Here is a 21,064-nt window from a genome sequence, read left to right as displayed (position 1 = left end):
AGGTACGTTTAATGGATTCTAGAAGAGAAGTCGAGTAACCTAAGTGATGCTGACAAAGATATGTGATCCCCCTGGATACAGGGAAAAAAAAAAAGAACCACACGACTATGAATGTATACTATGGGGTTTAATCTTATACTGTAACATGAGTATGACATAATGTAGAGGATGCTATGATTGATGTTGCCTGGAACCAATAAAGAAATTAAAAAATGTTTTAAAAAAAGCATATGGCACATCACTGGTCCACATTGCGGCCTTATCTTTATCGAATATCAAAACCATAAACAATAATTTGCGTAATTCGCAATGCATCGACCTGTAAATCATAAACTCAAACATGAAACATAAATCACTGTTTGTCAGCAGCCTGTGTAAACATAATTCGTTTTTCAGTCCCCATGCTTTTAAAGCACTTAAAAACAAATGAAGTTTAAACATTGACTGCATAGCTGTCTCTGTGTAAACTTTGACTGCATAGCTGTCTCTGTGTAAACTTCAGGGTCGTTTGTTGCCCCCACCCCCCCGTGTTCCCTCACCTCAAATCTCAGGGGGGGGGGGTAAATCCTCCGCATCCCCCACAGTTCCTTCCTACGCCCTTGCAGTGTATAACTACCCGAGCAAGTTTGCTTCGCGTAACGTTGTTCTGCTTCTCATGAACGTATCGCCGGAATGTAGTACTGCGCTACTCTTCAAGTTTTCCCTTAATGGTTACGTTACTAATATAATGTGCTTTTATTCAAGTTTAATAAAAAAGAATAACCCCAAAAATAATTTTGAAAGATACAGCATTACAAGGGTGACTGTATGACGCCAGCTCTCCTCTCACCCGGTAACACAGCAACTGCGTGTCGACGTCACATTAGAACAATGACTGCCAGTGCCATGCGGGCCAAGCGGCTTGGCCGCTCGCTTCCGTGTCCCGCATCCTCCTGGAAAAAGGCCCCGGCTCGCAGTAATATGCCACGGAAAGCTACCAAGAGACGTGCGACATGTAACGTAACTTTCATTTCCCCCCATTATAAGACGTCACGTTGTTCCCGTGAATTTAGAGCGAGTCGCAGACTTTTCGTCCCTAACAATTTTTTCTCGATTTGTCGTAAATAGAATTTCCTCAGCAAATTATTCTAAGGCATTCATCTACCTGGCGGGTATGCGGGCATTCTCCGTCGACGAAACACCTTTCACGACCTCCTACTGCTATCTGCCACCCGAGACGCCGGGAATACACCACTACTATCGTCAACACAGCTCCCAGTTAACACCAGCGAAGACTGTCTTTGTGCACCGCAACGGCGACCCCTTTTTTGTTGGCCGTAAATTCGTGGTGAACAAGCGCCATATACCCACTTTTGAACACTTCCTGGTGGAGGTGACAAGACGCGTGCCGCTAGACCTGGGCGCTGCGCAGCGCATCTATACCCCTCGCCATGGAAGCCGCGTGCGCAAACTGGAAGAACTGAAGCAGGGCCAGCGTGTGGTAGCGGCAGGCAAGGAGTGCTTCAAGAAGATAGAGTAAGTGAGACGAGCTACATGTTGTTCTTCAGAGCTTGTTTTTTCCTAATTGTTTAAATTAACTTCGTCGAAGATGGTTGGGACAAAATGTGTTCTTCAAAGCTTTTTGTTTCGCCTAATTGTTTGTATTTAAACTGTATCAAAGATGGTTGTCCCCTATCCAACATGCAACTCAAGGTTACCGTCTGATGTGGTCAACAGTGCAGAAGCAGCAAGTCAAATTATGGCTGGTGTATTTCACCAAAACTCCTAGGTTAAGGTTTCAAGTGTCCCGTCGTCAGGCATGGACCCGCTGTCTGGCCTGGCTATTAAAACAATAGTGCGTTGCATTCTGTGACTTGTAGTTTTGTTAAAAATCCCAGCATACTAAATTCTGTTAGTTAAAAAAGGAAGAGGGTAAAGTAATGTTTATTTTATAGTTGCCCGTTTGTTTCTCTTTTGTATTTATTTTCTCACTAGTCTTGTTTATTGTACATGCAGAATACGTTTTTTTTGTAAGGCATTGATGGGATGTATCAGGTTAACTTGTTTACGCATTTTGGGTTCTTAATTGAATGAGGGCCTCTTCTCCCTCCTAAACTCTCGACTCCCCTAACTATACTACGAGCATACCACACTTCCCCCTTAGTCCTTATCCATTGTTTCTGCTCTCCATCCCTCAGATATCTGGTTAGCCAGATTGTTGTTCAATTTGGTTCTTATCAGCCGACTGTCATCACCTTCCGTGAACGTTCAGTCTGCCATACTGGTTTACAGCTGATCTCTCTACCCGACTATGCATCATGGCTTACCCCACCCAAAGTCTTTATATGTCAAACCTACCGCATGTTGGGGCATATGCTCAAGGAATTATCGCTAAATTAGCGTCACTTTATCGCAGCCAAAGTCACAATAAATTTATCGCCCCATTCACAAACTGGTGCTAACAGCCCATATCACCCGTTTACCTTTCGATAGCAGCTGCAAAAAACATCGCCACAGATGACCCCAGCAACTAATATTAATGATATGCAGAGTAGGCGTTCCAGTGCAAAAAGCTGCAACAGCACCACCTCACAACATTCTCAACGACCAGCCAGATTTGCGATAAGATAACAAAACAGGCAATAAGGTGCGTTAGCAGCAGGAACTTAACACCTACTCTTACCTGGTGTAAAGTCTGACGACAACCTGCACCATAACGGGGAGCCCCGCCAGAGCCACACCTGAAGAACAACAGATGCCATGGAGCCAACGATCCTGCAGCTTGGACACCGAAGAGGGCCATAACACCCACTGCCAATGCCCCCTCCACCTCCCTGGACCCACCCCTGGGGCACTACCCCGGGCACCGTCCCCCCACCCCCCAGACCAAGATATTGCACATCAACTTCACGAAATCATGAACAAAATCATTCTCCTGATGTCGCACAATTACAACAATTAATGTTCATGTGTGGGCAGAAAAAGGAGAATCATTTAACCGCATCGCTGCAGCGGCTATTCCGCCGCAGCGCTAAGGGGGCGGGGCGGCCGCATTCTGGTGAAGGACCCGCTCCGTCAAAAGCCGCGGTTGGGCTGTGCTCATGACGGAGTGGTTCCGTCATGGCCCCGCCCACTCAATAAAACGCGCCGCGCAGGCGCGAAATCAGCGCCGCGCAGTTGCGGCGGCGGGGCCATGACGGAACCGCTCCTTCATCAGCACAGCGCCACCGCAGCTGATGACGGAGCGGTTCCATCATCAGCATCGAACGGGTTATTCACCATTGAAAGTCCAAACAAAATACCACAATCAAATTTGACTCTAAACAACTATTTGGAAGAGTCATGGCGGGTCATACCTGGACAATCTGTAAGTCACAGCCTGCAAGACAAAATTCAAGATAAGAAGGTGTGTCAGGCACTTATCAAAGGACAGAGAGAGAGAAAGAGAGAGAGAAGGAGGGGGACAGAGAGAGGGGCAGAGAGAGAGAGGGGGACAGAGGGAGAGAGAGAGGGGAAGAGAGAGAGAAAGAGAGAGATTGTACAAGGAGCGCAAGGCCAATCAGGCTTTTGGCTCATACATGCCAACTGTTGCGTGTGTATCGCTATTGGTGCACCCTAAGTCTAAGGCCTAGCATCACTTGCAGCGCGAAGGCCACATCTCATTTAAAAAATGCAAGCAGTAGTGAGACTAACATTAAGTATGAAAGCTCCTTTGTCTCAATACACAAGGCGGAAGTACATCTGAACCTCCGACCTCGGTCTCGAATGCGGCTGGCACCCCCTGAGTGAGATACCATACCAGATTTTGACGACTCCCACCCCATGAACTGCGCTAATAAAAGACCAATGTGTCCACACCCCACACACAGTTATCCCTCCTTGAGGTACACCTGCATGGGATGGCCTTGACACATACGTAAACAAGCATTTACAATGCAATGGTCTCGGCATTATTAAAGGTAGAGCTATTGGCATTGCTCATAACATTTTTTTCATTTTTAAAAAATATATATAAATAAATGGTATTGTCATTTACAATGGCAATAGATGAGCATTAGAGAGCAGTAGAGAGTATTCACGGACATAGAGCCACGCACACAGACAGAGCCACGCACACACACACAGACAGAGCCACGCACACACACACAGACAGAGCCACGCACACACACAGACAGAGCCACGCACACACACAGACAGAGCCACTCACATACACGTAGACAGAGCCACGCACACACACACACAGACTGAGCCGCCTGTGTGTGTGTGCGCGGCTCTATCTGTGTATGTGTGTGTGGCTCAGTGTCCGGGAATACTCTCTACTACTGTCTAATGCTCACCTATTGCCATTTTAAATGACAATACCATTTATTTATGTTTTAAAAAAAAAATGTAAAAAAAATGTCATGAGCAATGCCAATAGCTCTACCTTTAATAATGCCGAGACCATTGCATTGTAAATGCTTGTTTATAGCTCTTGCTACATTAGCCACGTCTGTTTCTAAGCACTCCTAATGTGTCCAGATACAAGATTACAAGTTTGTGGAGATTGGGAGGCCAAAGATTCTATTTAATTGCAGTTCAACAATCAAGTTGCTTAATTTGTGCATTTGATTTGCCAGAAGTAGAAATAGCAAGCAGAGAACGTTTACCCCGGGGTGCTGTAGAGGTATGCTAATCTGACACAGCATAACACAGTATTGTCAAAGCACTCCTATAGAAACTAGGGGCTTCATTTAGAGGGCAGACTTGAATGACAACCTCAGAATAACTCGTAGATGCTCGGCTCGCCCTACGAGAAGCTTACATCTTTCACACCTGACTCGACACTGCTGACACCAATACAGTCGTCTGACGCCATGATGGAACATGCTTTCTGGCTACATGCTTCAGTTCAGATCATTAAGAAAAGCCATGTGGGGAGCGCTTCAACACTGCTCCACTCCCAGACGCACAGCATATTTGTGGATATCAAATCCAACCAATTTATCATCCTTTTACACCTTCATTATATTCGTCCTTTTTTCACCATTATGTTGCCATTCTTTCTCTTTTTTTCGAAATTTATCCACATGTTAAACAAATTGTATTTAGGAAACTTCACGTATTAACATGTGCCCATCCAGGCCTCCTTGGAAATACGATCCCATACAAACAATAGTTCAAAGCAGCGAATCTTTATTTCAACCCGATGCATTTCGGGCTATTTATAGCCCTTTGTCGGGGGTAACTGAAAGTCAATAGTAACAAAACATTGCATTAATATATGTATGGTTTCTTCTTTACAATTACAATCCTCTTAATTTAAACAAACGCATATGACATTTAGCATGTAATAAAACAATTCCCATTTCATTGATTAAATTATCTGATGTATTACTAGTGTTCGTCCCCTTACGTCCAAATATATAGTTTTCATAAAAACAATGACTGTCAAGTGTATCTATATCATTATATTACTCCGCTCAATTTTTGCTTCTGACAAGCATTCGAGCAAAACTTCCATCCGGCAGTTGAAGCCACATTCTTTTCGCATTTATTGCCCCAACTCACTCTAAGCCCAGCTTGCGTGTTTCTAGATCGTTGACTACACCTAAATGCTATAATTATGTCTCTCTGCTTGCGGGCATGTCTCACTCACTTGCATATCCCTTCTATCGGGCGTCGAACAACAGCTATTTCCTTCGTGCACGGGCCTCGTGCCGCTGTCGCGCGAGACTGCTTTGCTATGTGGCTGCAAATTCTCAATGACGCAACAACTTAACTATTAGATTATGCTTCATGAGTCGTGACTCGTGATGTCCCTCGCCAAAGATTGCATAGAGATTGGCCCGAGAAAGGATAACGGCATTACGCATGTATTTGTACTACATAATATTTATATTACAATGGCTATCCCCCTACGAAGAAGAAGAAATATGCTTTGAGAGTTCGAAAACATGGTGCAGCTCTTAGGAAAAAAAGCCTCTCTATTGTTTTTTGAACTTCCTACTGTCTGCGACTTAAATGTGCACCGTGGTCATTTTTCGACAGTGTGCGATGGCTTTGTAGGTGGGGGCGACCTGACCCGAGGTGGAGGGCGATTTTTGCTCGGGGTAGGGGACTGAGGTTTCACGGGGGCAGGAGGCTTGGACTTGGCAGGAGGTGGGGACTGGGGCATCGCGGGCGGTGGTGACTGGGACGTCGCCGGCGAGGGGGTCTTGGTAGGAGGGGGTGTCTGGATCATGGGGGGTGGCCAAGACTTCGCCAATGGCAGCCGGGACTTTGCCGCTGCAGGCGACTTGGGCTTCACCGAAGTGCTCTGGGGCTTCACCGGAGGGGGCTTCACCTACGCCGGTGTCGCCTCGGACTTCGGCGGAGGGGACTTGATCTTCGCAGGGTTCGCCTGGGACTTAGCCGGAGACTTCTGTGTTTTGGAGTCTGGTGGTGTCCGCACTTTGGGGGGAGGACGGCTCTTGGCTGCAGGACACTCTGCAACGTTACAGGACGGGGTCTTGAGCGGTGTCGCCTTGAAGCTCTTGCCTGGACTGACCAGGGGACTCTTGGGCGCCACCGCCACAACCCCGCGTGACCCCTCTGCGCGGCAATGCCTGGGACCGCGCCCCCGCTCTTTCTGCTTCGCCTTCGCCATACTGTGCCTGCCGCCGCCTCCTCGCTCTGCCTGGGGATGCCAGCTCGCCTGGGTCCCGCTCCGCTCGCTAGTCGGCGCTTTGTCTGTAGCTTTTCTGCCCTAACACGTCAATTGAGGGCAAAGGGGCAATGTGCGTGTGATTTGTAGGCGGTAGGGTGTATGTTCTCGCATTAACTCCACTCCACCATTTCTTCTCAATTGAAAATGTCGAGAGGATCCTGGTAGAAAACGACCCTATGACTCTACGGAGTAGCGGATGGATGCAAGGGCCGGATGCGGTCGGGCAGAAATGGCTGCCGCAAAGCTCCGAATTGTTTGGAATCGGGGGCGTGTTTTTGGGTGAGTGACGGATGTGATGGGGGACACTACTTCAGGCCTGCTACAGAATTTGACATTTCTACACGCAGCCCTATTTAATACATGGACGTGAGGCTACATTGGGGGGTTGCAAGATTGTTGTTCATGTACAATGAGGCCACAGCTAGTTCACACCTTCACAGTCATCTAGTTGGCCATGTGGGTCAGGGTCAAGCATGCACATTGATGTCCTTTACCAGGGTGTACCTTTTAGTGCAATCAATTTCCCAACATTCATCCATCCTTTTATACTTGAGTGAACATAGACATGACACATCTGTGTGATTTGGAATGTTTTATTCACATTCTGTGGAGTGTCGGAGCTGGAGCAGTACATGGCCATGCCAAGCCCACATTACATGGTTGCCCAGTAGTGTGCCAACCAGAGTCCTTGGGGGAATGAAAAGTTAATCAGAAGAGGAAGAGTTCAGTCCGCAGCCGGATTGCTGTTTCATTGGTAACCAGAGCAGATATGGCAGTCCATGTCGGGGTCCAGGTGAATGTCGCAGAGTGTTACGGGGGACAGTGGGAGGTGTTGTTCCAGAGCATGATGCATAGGATTGAACCAGGCAGGGGCAGGCCATGTGGCGGGGATGGATGCTACTACCTCCAACCTCACAGTCATTACCATCCACATTTTACTCTTCTGATATGTCTTTGTTGTCCGGTGTGTCAGGTGTCTCTGGTGGTGTTTTGGCTGCATCACTGTGTGCCACTGACACATCAGGGGGCGGAGGGGGTATGGCTGCATTACTGTGTGCCAATAACACATCAGGGGGCGGAGATGTGTGTGTCGAAGTTCCTGCAGCAGCTATCTGGTACAGGCTCTGTGGCAGCAATGGCAAGATGAGGATCTGCAGGGCATGTAAGATCCCAGCTACATCTTGCTGGTGTTCAGCCGTGGTAGCCATACTTCCAGCCTGCATCGGCTCCATGGTCTCCATTGTCCTCCGCATCTCCGCCAAATCTGTTCTGTCGTTGCTGGAGCCTATCTGACTGACAGTATCCGAGTAATGGCCCCAGCGATGTCAGCCAAGTATTGGTGGAGAGCATGGAGCGGACAGTGGGTGTCCGTTAGGGACTGTATGTGGTTCCTAATGGGAGTCAGACACCCATGTTTGGCATCTAGTTTGGCTGCCATGAGGTCGAACCCCACCTGCAGCTGGTTAGACATCTCCTCCTGGCACCCTAACACACAGCGTTGGAAGGCCATGTGTTGGTCGTTGGGATCCTGGGAGACAGCCGTGGTGGTGTGTGTGCTTCCTGCTGTGTGGTCTGTGCAGGAGGTGGGGTCACTTCGATGCAGCTGGGCTGACCTGCTCCTGGAGGTGGAGTGCCGAGGCTGTCTATGAACCGTTAGAGGGTGTCGGAGCAGATGACAAGGGGGTCCTCTTCATCATCACTGAAAGGATGTCTGGTGTGCTCTGCAGGAGGTGTTGATTGTCTCTCTGCATTGTAAAGGGGAGATGCAGGTTAACCGTGTGTCCCATGTATGTTGACGCATTGTACATTTTTCCAGACAGACAGCATGACAATGTACATTGTGACTGTTTAGGAGAAGCTGGCTATTTGATGGGGGGACAGTGGACATTTCGACTACATGATGGATATGCGGTTGTACTCGTACATTATCATCCCACACTTTCATGCAATGCCATATGTGATTGGCCAGTTTCTACGCACAAGCAGCACCAGTTGTGTCCTCTGTCCTGTGGTGTAAGTGTTGCACTTTGTTCCACATTGTCGTCTATGTTGATGTGCTGTGATAGATATGTGTGTGTGCTGCATTGTTGGAGAGTCGCATCTGCAGCTCTGATTTAGCTGACTCTTATCCCTTTGAGGCGGTGTGCCTTTGACTTGTGTGCTTCTCGGGTGCTGAGGTGTGGAGGGCTTGGGGCATTTGTGCTCTTGGACGGTTTTTGTACTCTTGTGCATTGTTTGTCTGCAGATGTGTTGTTGACGTCAGGGGTTGTCTGTGCATGTGGATGTGTCAGAGTGTGACCTGCTACTTTGGGGATGTGATCCACACTGGGCCACCTCAGTGTTGTGCACCATGTCATGTATTTTGGCTGCAGCCATGCTATCGGTCATGCAGTGTCACTTGCATTGTCAGTGTGGCTCACAGAGTCGCTGCTTTTCTAGATTCAGCACATGTGCATGGGTAGGTTGTGGGATTGGTGATAGGGAGGGGAGCCCCTTTGTGCACATAGTGGACGGGGGCCTACTTGGTGTTTCTAAGTGTGCTGCAGTGTGTCAAGGGTATCAGGGACATGTTCCACAATCATTGTGGGTGTGCAGTGTGCTACACATGTTTGTGCATGTGTGCCATTGTGCCCATCTCCCTCCGTCTCCCCAAGCACTGGTCTTTACTCACCCTGTTGCTGTTGGGTCAGGTCATATCGAGCTGTGCCTGGGCTCCCAACTCCTTACACCGTCTCCGCACTGGTGACTGTGGCCACCGTTTCCTCAAGATCATCCAGCTCCTCCTGTGGCGCAGGACTCTCACCTCCAGTTACCTTTGCTGCTTTCCTGTTGGCAGGGAGTTTCTGTTTGGTTTGGGTTTGCACATCATGCCAGCACCTCTTGACCTCCTCCATCGACCTCCTCAACACACCGACTGCATTCACGTTGTTAACGATGGACTGCCATATTTCTAATTTCCAAGCTATATAATGTATACAGACGAAAACTACACAATTGCCTCTACTAGAGTTCGTGAAAGGCTTGAGGGCAAAGGTGTATATCTTCCACTAGACCTGAAGGAGAATATTGAAACTCCTGGGGTAGATTGAAAAGTAGAAGAACCACTAGCGATTCTAATCCACAGTGTGCCAACCAAGATTAAAAACATTTGGCTGGAATATATAAGGATTGATAAGGCAAAGAAATCATATTTAAAAGTACATTTTCTTTTACAAAGTTCTAGATGTAGACTAATCATCTAACTTCACTACGCACACACCCTTCAAATTCTACAGAGAGTGGTCAGTTTGAACATTTAAGTACTCACCCTCTACACTTTAGAGATTTCATGTGTGATGTTATAGAATTATATCAAATGAGGCAGGCAAAAGAAGAAGAAATATCTTTTGAAGCCCATTGCTTTCAACTTCTCTTTTTCTTAGGAGAAGGAGGTTGGTATGATGATCGTCAAGTTCAGATTCCTGCTTTATTGTACAGGTCAACTAAAATTTATTCTGAAGGTCCACAGTTCAGTCAGAACATTCATTATCTTTTTCATCTTCTGTTTGAAAGTTTAATTGACTGTGGTGTGCCATGCTGTAGCACACATTGTAAAAACAGGAGCGTGATTCTTAATATGACTGGCAGAGAATTTCTTCGAAAGGTTTATGCCTAAGATGAAACCCTTGGGTGCAACCGTATGAATCTCATGTCTTGTCAACGTGGTACAAATAAGTACTAGTTCCGTCAGCATGCTGAGTTAAAGTAAGTGTTGCGTCACCTAGGTGCACTTATCTGGTTCGTAACTCAGCTGTGCATGCTTGGGATGATCTCCATGACTTACTCAGGCAAGCTAACTAAAGTATTACTGGTATAAATGTTAAAATATCTGTAGAATTGTGCTCCATGGTTTCAGTAAAAATCTGTAGGTACTTTAATCCAAGATTTCAAGACATTCTTCCCTTCATTTGCAGAGAAAAACATAAAATCCTACTCTCGGTAAGGTCATTGACAAGCAATGCAAACCGTTCATCACATTGGCTCGTGACAGACCGCATATTACAGATACAGAGCAGTAAATAAACCATAATTTGGGCATTCCCATGACATCGCCGTACATTTACATACATATCAGTTTTACATTTCAGCTAGCCCCACATCGTGACCTGCAGAATCCTCATCCTGTGCAGCCTGGCTAGTATTCAACCTTGCCCAGTCAAAAAAAGGGCCCCCATATATCAGTCGGACGGGACGCGGAAGGCATCTGATCCCAGAATAGCTCTAGTTGAGTGTGCCAATAAGTCACATCTGTTAACCAACTCTTGAAGTCTGGGACCCGCCTCCTACCCCAACGGAGAGCAACCTGTCTAGGGGCATAGAGTAGCAGAAGGGCATTTAACTTACGTCGTTTAGGTATCGTGTCACGCACGTATCCTAAAAGTCCCAGCATTGGGGAAGGTGGATCATCCCTACCGATTATTTGATTGACTGCATGAATTATCTCACCCCAAAACAATTGTAAATGCGGGCATTCCCAAGCCACATGTACAAAAGCAGCCTGCTCATATCCACATCTCCAACATCTCGCATCCTCCCTTAAACGCATACGGTGCAGGCTAATTGGCGTTCGGTAATATCTGTGTAGGAATTTGAAATGTATCAATCTCAGGCGATAGTTCGGGGATAAAACAGATAATTGACCACAACAATCATCCCATTGTTCCTCCGTCATCTGCAGGTTTAATTCACTATTCCAAAGCTCCATGGACTTGGGCTTCAGAATCGGACATTCAGATTGCATGACCGTGTAGAGCCTTGTGACCAGTTTTCTATACGACTGCGTTTTAAGAACATTTCCCAGTGCGAGCATCGTCGGGGGGGGGGGCCTCGGGAAAGCCCAGATACAGCGCATGACACGCAGTGTGTATCTAGTGATATAAAAAAAATTCTGCAAACGGCACCACATGGTCGTCCGCATCTAGAGGAGGAGGTCGGAAAGTGCAGTCAGGGTAAAGATCAGCAAACGTATTCAACGTCATTGCGATAAGTAGTGACTTACTATTACCTCTCTCCATACATGGCAGCATAGGGTTATGCTCCAATATCATTGATGGCGCATACAGCGTCAGGACACCCGCCCTCTTCTGCAATTCACGCCACACCCAGCGTAATGTTCCAGCAGTGTCAACATCTTCTCTCGGACGACTCGCACTCCGATACAAAGCGACAGCCAGTGGTACCTGAGTCACCGCATCTCTCTCAACCGCGACATGAGGTTGAAATGGAGTCTCATGCACCCAAAAATAAATAAACTGAGCTTCCGCACATAGGGCGTATAGGTGCATATCAGGGGCTCCCAATCCACCCTGCGTCAGGGGGAGGGTCAGAAGGTTCCAGGATACCCTGGCTTGCCCATTCGCCCATATCAAGGATAACAGTTGCGAGCGCAGGAGCCCAAAGAAATGTTTGGTGAGAGAAATCGGCACGTTCACAAAAAAATACAGGAATTTGGGCAGTATAACCATCTTCGCCAGGGCCACCCTACCTGCCACAGATAGAGGCAGATAGAGGCAGCTTAGACCAAATAGCAACCTTTCCCTCCAGCCACGAATAGGCCCGGACAAAATTCAGGTTCCAAATGTCCTGAAGGTTCCTGCTTAGCCACACACCCAAATATTTAACCTCTGTGGCTTCCCATCAGAACAAACCTCCCTCGTACCATCAGTGGGTGGGAAAAGCACTGACCTGGTCCAATTTATGGATATGCCTGCAAAACCCCCAAATCTTATAAACTCCTGCAGCACTGGAGCAAGATTCACCTCCGGGTTAAGTATATCAACATTTATCAGAGACAACGGTTTATAGGAGTCTAATTCTTTTTCTGCCTTGTCTGGCTTTAGTAGTGTACTTATCATGGCCTCTCTCATGGATTGGGGCAAGATTTCCGCCTCCAAAGCCTCCTCAAATACTGCAAGTAATCTGGGCGCCAACTCCTCAGCATATGCCTTATAAACGGCCGTTGTAAGGCCATCCGGACCTGGGGCCTTATTCATCGGAAGACTTTTAATTACTTATGTCACATCCTCTTTTGTGATGGGCAAATCCATGTATAATCTGTGATTGTCATTAAACCACGCAAGTGCAATAGATTCTAGGAATTCCGACATATTGTCAACGTCCGACGCCCCAGCTGTTCTGTATAAACTAGAATAGAAGTCATGAAATGCAGTCAGCACCCCGTTCTGGCCCCTGACAATCTCCTCATCTATACTTTTGATCTCGTGCACAAATGTGATATCTCTCGTAGGCCTAACCATAGTTGCCAATGTGTGTCCCGGCCTGTCACCCTCGCTGCAGCGCCTGGCCTCCGCATTTTTACCTAGGAATTTCACCTCCCTGTTAGCTTCTTCAAATTCATGTAGCTTAGTTTTCAGAAGGCCTGCCATCATATGGTCTGTATGCAAATATAGCTGGCTCTCTAAGTCTTTGATTTCTTTCTCCAACCCAGCTAATGTCCCTCTAATGGTCTTGATCACCCCCGCCTGCCTAGCAATACATTGTCCCCTTATGACGACCTTAAATGCATCCCCTAGAATGGCCTCAGTGTCCACTGAACCGGTGTTCGTGTCAAAGTACAACTGAATATCCGAACGTATCTCCTCCTTGAATGCCTCATCTAATAGTGCATGCTGAGGCAGCCGCCAGTTAAAAGCACGCGGAGGAGCCCCGGATAAGGACAGTCAGAGGACACAAGGTACGTGAGCTGACAGCGACCGTGCCATATGGGAGACCTCCACCGTCCAAGCTGCTACATCCCGCGATATCAACCAGAAGTCCAATCTCGACCACGCCTGGTGATGAGTTGATATACACGTACCCTCTCTCAAATTAGGATTCCGTTCTCTCCAAATGTCCAAAAGACCCCCATCCATCGTTATGTCGTGTAGGGCTGTGCGTGCTTGGGGATGTAACGATCTAGCAGTCCCCAATCTGTCTGCAGTGTCCGAGAGTACTGCGTTAAAGTCTCCACCCCAGATTACAGTGTGACAGCCTATTGCTCTAATTCTAGACCACAGTCGTCTAAAAAAGTCAGGAGAGACTGTATTCGGACCATACACAGCAGAAAATGTCACCTCCCTACCACCCAGTCTCCCGTTTAATAGAACAAACCGACACTCCGGGTCCACGAAGGAATATACACATTTCCAATCAGATCCCTTCCATATCAGAACAGCAACCCCCCTAGCATAATTAGAATATATTGCTGAGTATATCTCCCCCCACCTACTGTGCTTAAGTCTCTGCGACGGCGTCACATTGATATGCGTTTCCTGCAAAAAGCAAGTATCTATAGCATGCTTCCCTAGATATGCATGGACTAGTCTCGCCTTGAGTCCATCATTTAACCCCTGACGTTCCAAGTTGCAACATTCAGAGTTTGTCTGTGCGACATTCTTTAGTCAAACAAGCTTTACTATACTGTCCAATCTGGTTAAAACATGGAACCGACCATACTCTTGTGTTACGTTCATGTCTGTGACATATTGGCTCGTAAAAAAGAACAAACCAACCCCTTCCCCACCCCCCGCCCACACCAACCCCCCAATCAGGTTGTAGCATATCCCACCCAAGAACAACTTCTGCAAACATCAAACAGACCACAGGAAACCTTCCTGAGGGGGCGAGGGTAGACCGGCGTACACCCCCACTTTCGCAGGCTGGCTGGGGTTACAACAACATACGTTCCTCATATGTTATGGGGTCAACTGAAGATGTGTATCCTTCCCCAAGCGAGGGGACCTCACAGATATCTACTTCAACCCCCATCAGTGTATTGTTTATGCGGAATGCAGGATAGCGTACTATGGTATACAGATCATCAATACTAACATGTAAAGTAAAAACATTTCAATTATTATCACTCAACCTGTCCGTTGATGGCCCATTTCCATCACTCCTCTTCTTGGGCACCTTGCCAGCAACATGTTTAGCGACATTTTTTTTTTTTTAAAACAATTTTTATTAGATATATTTAGGCTGTCCGGAATTCGGTTTAAAACTATTGCAACCGACAGTACACTACCGGCTGAAAATGAGCTGAGCCGGTTTAAACGACTATCACTGATTCTGCGGGTGTGCAATCTAGACTCCGGAGCAGCTGAGGACCCGAGTGCCCCCGCCCTCCCTCAAACTCCATGGCCCTGCTGGGAGAGACTGGATTGGACCAGCCCAATTTCCCCGTGTGCACCCTCCCATCTCCTATCTCCTTGACAACAAAGATACACACAGGCCAGCCTTGCCTGCAGCGGAGATCCTGGCAATCTGAGCCTGGTGTAATCACGCTACCTTTATGTCATCAGGCTCCGTAAATCAGCAGCGTTTCTTCTCCAGTCCAGTAAAATGATACGTGTGACATATCTGGATTTGGCACCACCTCTTGGTCCACGCCCACTACGTAATGATATCTCCGTCCTCTGACTCCGACCGACGGAAGGACTGGTGCTGGGACTCCTCGAAGGAGCTGGCCCCGTCAGCGATTCAGAAGTTACAGCAGCCCTACCCTGGCCCTCCCTTCCAAGCAGTTTAAAGGCCAGTGTGAGTCATCCATTCCGCAAGAAAGCTCAGTGGGTTAGTCAATCAGGTGCCAAAATCTACCTGAAGTTTAGTGGGGCTGACTCATCTGTCCATCTTTTGGAGGTTGGTAAAAGCAGTACCATTGCTTTTGTTATGAGTGATGCACATTAGTTAGTACAATATAAACACCCAACACTGTAGAAGTAAATACTGGATGTACCAAAATATTTTGTAGGTTCTGCAGTCTCACCACAGGCAATTAGCAGCAGCGTGAATTGTAAAGCAGCTCAGTGAGCTAGTGCATCGGCCGCGATGATGTGAGCTCGAGCCCCTATGACTTAAATCTCTACTGGGATCAAGCAGATAAGTCAGACACATTACATTTTTGTTAGCCCTATACTAGACTTTGATGGGTAAAAAACAGTACAATTCTTTTGTCCCCTTGAGCTGCATACAGGCGTGCAACGCCCATTGTACTGGAAGGGATTCAGCTCTCCCCCCCAACCCCCCTGCTCCCCCACGCCGTGTCAGCCCGGGGTGGGACAGCTTCCCCGGACACACACACAGCCGCACCAGAGTGAGCTCTTCACAGGTGTTTAAAAGACCATCTACTTATTCAGGAGGCTTTGTTATGTTTTCACGTCTAATTAGAGCCCCAGGATCTCCACTCTGCCGATTGCTTTAACAATTAGCACCCATCGCCCGAAATTTTGTCTTAAAAATACCCTCCACCCCACACCGAAATTTGGCTCTAGTTGCCTCTGGCTGTATATAATGATTGCTTGTCGTGTGTTTCTGTACCGTATTTCTTTTTTTGGGCAGTTTTATATGCGCGAACTTGACTTTAGAGGCTTTAGAGTGCTTTCCATGAGTACCAGTTTCATTACAGACAGGACAGATTAATTTTGTGTAGGCACAGTGAAATTAACTTTTTTGCCCAGAATCACATGATGTTGAGCCACTGCCGAGACTCAAACCCGGTTCCCCAGCACAGTTTCAAAGTCGGCAGCTCTGGCAGTTACAGTTTCTTAGACGCTCACGATGTTGATGTAAACACAAGAGGACTTCCTTACAGAGAGGAACAGGGAGACGTTTTGACATGTCTGTGCAACTGGAGTCCCGGTGAGTGTTCTCCATACACAGACTGGCTCGTGAATATCTTTGCCTTTGTCCCACAGGGTTTTCAAGTCACCCTCCCCACACACTTAATATGATGCCTACTCTTTATTACCTTTATGTCTCTAAGACTAAGGGTGTTGCTCAGAAATCTGTCATAAAAGAACGTCTCGCAAAGGTATGTTAGCAGGGATGACTTGGTCTCTCATGCTTCTGATAAACTGTGTTTTCTTGAGTTCACTCTCGACAAACGGCTTAATTTGAAGAGGTGTTGGGCTTTTATATAATTCACAAAAACAACTGTTACCCGGAAATCTGTAATTGAAAATCCTCATGCATAAATGGCGCAGGAGTTCCTATGCACGAGTGAGATTTTTTGTGTTCTGGGGAAAAAAATTATCTTCATTAATTGCTATATTCTGTGTACAGTTCTCTTTTACTTCCCTTTTCTTGTGACTGTTTTCTTTTACTTCTCAAGCAGTCCCCTTTATTCGTGTAGACAGCTGCTTTTTTTTAAACTTCCGGGGAATGTCTCCTTATTTCTACACCTGTCACTCTTTTACTGCCATAGACAGGTCAGTTTATACTGCATAAAGCTGTTCTATTACTTCAGTTATGTCCCCTAGGCAGGCCCCATTACTGCTGTGTAAATCTCTTTTTTTTTACTTCACAAATAGGGCCCCTTATGCCTTTCTGCACGTTGTTTTTTTCTAGGTCCATTTATTTCTGTGCACATGTCTCTTTTCCCAGTAGGTCAGCAAAATACCACTACATACATTCAGTTGGGTGTCTGTGTCATTATGTGCAGTGCTGAGATACTGTAAAAATCTACAAAGCGCTTTATAAAAACATATGGGCTTATGCTGAAGATTTGTAAGCCCACACTTGTATTGTTACAAGCAAAGCTATATGTTTCAGAATGTGATTTGCTTTTGGAAAAAAGTTCAGGACTGGCGGAAGATATCGCTTGTAACTTTGTGTCCAGCTGGAGTACTGCAAACTATACAGACTTCACAATATGGTACCATAGCATAAGGTGTTCGTGACTTCTAACCCCTCAGCACTACGCATACTTGTTTTTTTCAGCCTGTATTTATTTTGAAAGTAAAACAACACGTTCCATAATGGTGTTCCCTATGAAGCCAGATCTGACAACAAGTGTCCCTCAAGACAAAAGGCCACAGAGTGGCAAACCGAGTCACAAAGTAGTTGTGATATACATCAGGAGGTTTTACACGCAGCACATAAGTAAAGCCTGGCTATATTCATATATCCATCGACTAAAGAACACTAACTTTTCTAGCATCAAAAATCAGAATTGGCTCAGCTGCCTACACTTTACATGTAGTGATTTGAGATCTTTGGAAGCACATCCAAAATGCACCAATGATGACTGTAGACTGTCGGCAAAGATCCCTAATGCCAGATTTAGAACTTTTGTAAAAATGGTGTAATCCTGGGCACATAACTTTTGTTCCACACGTTCTAGTTTGTACATTTAGGAAATTAAAATAAGTGACAACCAATTGAATCTATTATTTTCGTAATTATATCTTCCCACCCACCTCCCCATTACATCCTGGCTTAGGTACTCTGGTTAAAACCAGGGCCCAGACTCAATGTCTTATGTGTGTCTAAATTAGCTAAGTTAAGTGGGTGATGTCTTTCACACTGGCAAGAGAAAATGCCTCTACAAAGGGCAGTGAGGAAGGAAGGCCTGAGTCCTACAGCTTCCCATTAGACTTTTTTTTCTTTTGATATTTTTAGTTTTGGGACCCGCTCAGCATGTCCGGAGCTGGGAAACGGCGAAGCATGTGCACAAACAGTTAACTTTGTACTGAGAGGATGAGGGCAAATTAGCCGCGGCGGCAGGAACAATCTAGAATGTACCTGTGTTTATGTTTTAATCACCTCAACATGCATGCAAAGATAAACACACATCTATTAATGGATAAAGACACAGTGATACAGAGGATTTCACATGCATGCTGTTTTACTATCCACAAAAATAAGGGCATTTGTTAGATCTGCAGAATGTGTATGCGTGTTTGTGTTTTATAATATTTGAAAGAGTGTGAGTGGATACAAGGCTTTTGTTGCTAGGGTATTTGAAATAAGTTATGAGTTTCTCTGTGCCCCTTCTGTTGGTCCAATACCCCTTCCCCCAAGCACCCGCTTTGACACTGGACTACCCTAGCACCCAGGACTTCTGCGCTTCCTCTGGGCGATGGACACGTAGAGCTTGACAGATCCAGGCTGCTGGAAATCGTGGCCTCCAGGCCTTTCAATCAGACCCTTGCCTGCATTGTATTGTAGAATTGCTGTAGTGCTCTCCTACATCTTGTAGAGGCCCCAAGGTGCTTCTGGTGGGTCAAGAAAGTAGCTACTCTGTTGTGTATGACCGCAAGGGTTGGTAGAGGTGCTTGCTGTAGGCAGACCCTACTGAGGCCCTAATCTACAGTTGAGCTTTAACTTTGGGGGGTAGGGCCCCCATGCAGTAATAATATTACTGCAATCGAGAAGTAAATTGAGAATACAGGAGTAAATAAATTTGGTAAAACATGTAGAACAGCCGTCAATAGAATAGGGCAGCCTTATTGTGCACACAAAGGGCCTCTCCTTGCCTCTGCTGTGGGTGAACCCCTGCCATTCTCATGTGCCCTGGTCTGAACTCAGCCACAGTTTGCTGAGGCCCTTATTTGATGATTAATGTTGAGAGGGCCTTTTCATAGATAAAAGTTTACATGGGAAGGAAGGAGCGAGCACGCAAGCCGAAGACTCATTGAGGAAGTATTGTATGGTGTACTACAATAAGTTTAATTTGTAATAAATGTATTTGACCCTCATATACACTGTACGTTTAATGTCAATATACCGTGCTCTATCAGTGCAGAAACGGTTCATAAACACCGGAAAAACACTGTTTCTGTTGTTTTTTATGGTGCGGAAATGTGTAACCACTGATAATCACTGTTTTTTTAAGGTATTGAAATCACTGGAAAACACTGAAAACCCCCCCACCAGAATTTACCAAAAATAGAAACTGAAAACAGGAAAGCCTAGATATATTGCAGAGCATTCCAATGACAGCATGACATTCTTCATTTGTAAAATCATAATTATCAAAACCACATCTTCTGCTACAGTTGTGTGAACTAGCACACCCATTCCCATCCCTCTCATCCCAATCCCCCCATTCACAGGTATGTTAAGGGAGCCACATATCATAATACAATCACATACTTCCATCTAAGTCAGAGTCTTCAGACTGTGGGGGTTCCCAGATACCACCTATGTACGTGTTCCACTTTCCCCATATCTTCTCCCATTTTCTTGGCCAGCCCCTATATATATACACTGATCTTTCTGCCACCATTGCCAAGTCCATATCCCTACACCACTGAGTGAGAGTGGGACTAGCTCTGGAGCCTCAGCATTGTGCGACATTTCTTTTTGCTACAGTCATTCCTAACGTTGCCCAGTCCTGGGTCGTCTTGTTTAAGTCCGTTGGGTCCCAAATGTTAAGAAGGCAGCATCTTGGTCTTGGCAGTACAGCGATTTGTGTAACTTGAGAGAGTGTCCTCCTGATTGCCATCCAATATCTCACAATCACTGGGCAACTCCAGATAGTAAGGTAGAAGGATCCCGTTTCTCCACATTCCCTAAGACAGAGCGGCGAAGCACCCTTACCTATTTTGTGCAGGAGTGCCCTGGTATAGTATGTTCGGTGCAATATTTTTTGAGCCGCACTAGCCTGAGCCTTGATGGAATAGCAGCCTCCTTAGGGGAAGCTAGAGCCTCTCTCCATTCTGCCTTGTCGATCTCTCCTACCTCACACTCCCATTTAGCCTTCAGGGTCCCTGTGGGGTCTGCTCTATTGTTCACTATTTTCTTGTATGTCAGTGATATCGCTTTTTTCTGGAGGTGATCTGTTAGGAGTCTATCCTCCAGCGGGGAGGAGTCCTCCGGGTTCGTGTCTGGTGGTATCAGGGACTGCAGTGCGTGTGTAATATGTTTAGCGAATTTGAGCGCCGATTTTGCATCCGTGAAGTAGTGCGCTGTTCCGTCATGAGACACCTTCAATTTAGCTGGATACAGCAAGGAGCATGGTATCTGCGCCTGTAGCAAGAGTCTCTTAGCTGGTAGGAATTCTCTCCGAGCTGCCTGCACCAGTGGTGTCTGTATAAAATTATATGGAGTTCCCTTGATGTGTGATCTGACCTTTCTCCCTCGCCAGTCTCAAAATGGTGTCTCTCTCTTGGTAATTCAACAGTTTAATCAAAATAGGCTGTGGTGTACCACCCACTGGTGGCTTTGGGCCCAATGCTCTGTGCGCCCTCTCCACAGTGAACACCTTTGAGAGGTGTGGATCAAATAGCGCGTGGAGGAGATCTGCCATGTAGTCTTCCGTTTTGGACATCGCTGTCGTCTCCGGAATGCCTGTGACACGGAGATTACTTCTGCGAGATCTCGCCTCCAAGTCATCGTTCTTCGCTCTTATTACTCCTAATAATTTATCCATATGTAAAAGCTGTTCTTTAGTCTCCATTTGGAATTCGTGGATCTCTACTTGCCGGTTTTCAAGGCCGTCTAGCCGCGTCTCATGCTCAGAGACTTGAGTTTTCACAGTGTCTAGTTGTTGAGTTAGCGTGTCCAGCTTAGAGTCAATACTTTTGAGACTTGTGCGCATTTCCAATAGTAGGGCCTTCACATCATTGCCCCCCGCTC

The 21,064-nt window shown here is 46.5% G+C and overlaps 1 protein-coding gene and 1 long non-coding RNA gene across 11 annotated transcripts in view; one reads left to right on the top strand and one right to left on the bottom strand.

The window, feature by feature from the left end:
- LOC144762627 (uncharacterized) overlaps positions 1-1,279 on the bottom strand; it is a 169,913-nt gene extending 168,634 nt beyond the window's left edge. The window contains exon 1 of one of the 2 annotated variants that reach the window (XR_013596114.1): positions 1,145-1,279. This is a non-coding gene — a long non-coding RNA (uncharacterized LOC144762627). Of the gene's footprint in view, positions 1-539; positions 824-1,144 lie in introns of those variants that run through there. The other variant, XR_013596115.1, reaches the window with a different exon arrangement.
- DCDC2C (doublecortin domain containing 2C) overlaps positions 885-21,064 on the top strand; it is a 5,988,712-nt gene continuing 5,968,532 nt past the window's right edge. For 6 of the 9 annotated variants that reach the window (XM_078647853.1, XM_078647855.1, XM_078647851.1 and 3 more), the window contains exon 1: positions 886-1,515. In XM_078647853.1, coding sequence (XP_078503979.1) covers positions 1,154-1,515 — 362 coding nt within the window. In that variant the 5' untranslated portion in view covers positions 886-1,153. Of the gene's footprint in view, positions 1,516-21,064 lie in introns of all 9 variants that reach the window. The other 3 variants (XM_078647857.1, XM_078647852.1, XM_078647858.1) reach the window with 3 other exon arrangements.

Source organism: Lissotriton helveticus, chromosome 6, assembly GCF_964261635.1.
Source record: "Lissotriton helveticus chromosome 6, aLisHel1.1, whole genome shotgun sequence".
Lineage (NCBI taxonomy): Eukaryota > Metazoa > Chordata > Amphibia > Caudata > Salamandridae > Lissotriton > Lissotriton helveticus.
The sequence above is the reverse complement of the archived record's forward strand: the minus strand, read 5'-3'. Positions and strand labels throughout refer to the sequence as shown.